Here is a 2467-nt window from a genome sequence, read left to right as displayed (position 1 = left end):
TATTGACTTGATTTTGTTACAACCAGCCACTGGGAACTGATAAAATTCGTAAGTCAAGGGTCCACTGTAGAACTAACTGAAGTACTCAGCTTTATCATCTGAGGTGAGGGAATAACCTTCTCAGAGATATGCTGACAGTTAACATTATTACAGATGTCGAGGTGCCTACTTTCACTTTGATTTTTTAAGAACATAAAATAAGTAAGTAATATTGCTTTGTTTAAAAAAATATTTTGGGCTGGCGGCGGGCGGGAGCCCAGTGCCCCGTGTGCACGTGTGGAGGAGCGGCGGTACCCACATCGTCCCCGCCCTCTCAGCGGATGTAGGGCCGTAGTGGACTTCTGCAGCCTCCATAACCCCCTCAACTCCCTTCCCCAGGCGAGGAGGCCGGCTTGAGCTCAGAGAGACGGGACGATGGGGTTGAGAGTGGTGGTAACCACGGCCTCTGCAGGCGGGGAAGATGAAAGGCGGGATCGAGCTCGGAGACGTAACACCACATAATATCAAACGGTTGAAGAGGTTAAACCAGGTCATCTTTCCAGTCAGCTATAATGGCAAGTTCTACAAGGATGCGCTGGAGGTTGGCAAGCTAGCAAAACTTGCCTATTTCAATGATACTGCTGTAGGTGCAGTCTGCTGCAGGGTGGATCAGAAGAGGCTAGGAATAGGAACTAAAGTGTTAAACGATGTTTTAAACATCGGCGAAGAAGATGGCACTTTTGACACCATCTATCTGCACGTCCAGATCAGCAATCAGTCAGCAATTGACTTCTACAGGAAGTCTGGCTTTGAGATTATTGAAACAAAGAAGAACTACTATAAGAGGATAGAGCCTGCTGATGCTCATGTGCTTCAGAAAAACTTCAAAGTCCCTTCTGGTCAGAATGCAGATGCACAAGACAGACAACTGAACAAATTACAAATGGACTTTCTTGTACTTGCTTGTAGCCAAATAAAAAGAGAGGCCCATTAATTCCCCCACCCCCTTGTTAAGCTTTCCCTCATTTTCTTGTTCTTGGTTTTCCTCTCCCCAAGCCTTGATCCTTTAAAAGTTTCATTTCAAGGACTTTTAAAAATAATCATGTCTGGATTGCTTTAGTTCTTTCACTTTTGTGAGGTGGTTGGATTGAAGGAAGAAGATCTGTTTAGTTTCATAGTTAAGATGTATAACTCAAAAATTTTGGGTATCAATTGATTTCAAATTTTTTAGCTTTTTTTTTAAAAGTGTCCTGCTTTCACATTGAAGGGCAGAGCCTACAGATAGTGTTTATTTCAAAAGACTAGAGGAAGCAGCAGCAATATCTTTTTCTCTGATTTCATAGACAAGCTTAGCGTGTTTGTGGTACTTTGGGTTTTTAAAGACTATTTGTGGGATACTTATCCCTGGACATTGCCTTCACTCCACCTTTAGTCCTTCTGAGCACTCTTAGGAGTTGGACCATTGTTATCCTTGTAAGAAATACTAAGCTTATTTAGATTTTTAAAGCAGTTGATTTTTCTCTTCTTGCTCATGGGTGGGGAAGTTTGGGTAGGTAGTGTTACACTTTGGTCTAAGTATTTGAGTTAAACTGCTTTTATGTTCATGAGTGGACTGGTTGTCAGCAGGTTTGTTTTTCCTGCTATTGTTATTAGAGGCATTAACATTTTGAGTGTGAGCTGGTGAGATTAAATTTTTTTTAATATCCCAGCTAGAGATAATGGCCTTTAACTGACCTAAAGAAGTTTATTGTGATTTAGTTTTTTTTCCTGTCCTTTTTCTTCTGTAAACCCAATAATACTATAGTGAGTTTAACTTTGAAAATGGAGTTGATGTCCTTATAGGTTAAAACCCCTAAACAAACCTGAAGCAGGTGTTTTTCCTCTTAGACATATTTTAAAATACCTAAAGGAAAGCTTAGATGGACTTGTGGCACAATAAATGCATTAATGTCAACTAATACGGGCTGTTAAAAATGTGGGCAGTGAGTGTTTGATTATTATTTAGGAAAGAATATCTAGACAGTATTTTTTGAGAATAACATAGTGAGGATACTCCTTATCCTTTGAAGAATATCCCGTATTTGCTTATACTCTGTGCCTACAATATTGAGTTTAAGGATTTGGGATAAGAGGAATTGTTAAACAAATTGGTTCTATTCTTGGAAAAGTAGAAGCATAAAGTGTTATAGTACAAATATCACTGTGACCTTCTTCCTCTAGTGACAGGACTGGTTTTATGCTAGATCATTATCTGACAAGTAGGGAGTGACAGGTTGGTAACTTTTCATAAGATGAGACACCTGAAATATTCATGATTTCCAGTTGTCCAATCTCTAATATTAGGCAGATTTTTAGATTGTCAGTGGTGGTTGCTCAAGAAATGTTCTTGGTAGACTTGAAAGAAATGCACAAAACTTGAGTTTTCTGTCATTTGACTTTAAAAGGAAATTTAATTTGCAATATTTACCCTTATATGTAAGTCTCATAT

The 2467-nt window shown here is 39.1% G+C and overlaps 1 protein-coding gene across 1 annotated transcript; it reads left to right on the top strand.

Moving 5' to 3' along the window:
• Window positions 1–460: 460 nt before the first annotated feature.
• LOC104849953 (N-alpha-acetyltransferase 50-like) lies at window positions 461–973 on the top strand. The gene has a single exon (XM_033757018.1). The coding sequence runs from the start codon at window positions 461–463 to the stop codon at window positions 971–973; it is 513 nt and encodes a 170-aa protein (XP_033612909.1).
• Window positions 974–2467: the final 1494 nt, after the last annotated feature.

The sequence above is a fragment of the Fukomys damarensis genome, unplaced genomic scaffold, assembly GCF_012274545.1.
Source record: "Fukomys damarensis isolate Sample0158 unplaced genomic scaffold, DMR_v1.0_HiC HiC_scaffold_28, whole genome shotgun sequence".
NCBI lineage: Eukaryota > Metazoa > Chordata > Mammalia > Rodentia > Bathyergidae > Fukomys > Fukomys damarensis.
Note: the sequence above shows the minus strand (reverse complement) of the source record. Positions and strands in the feature narration are given on the sequence as shown.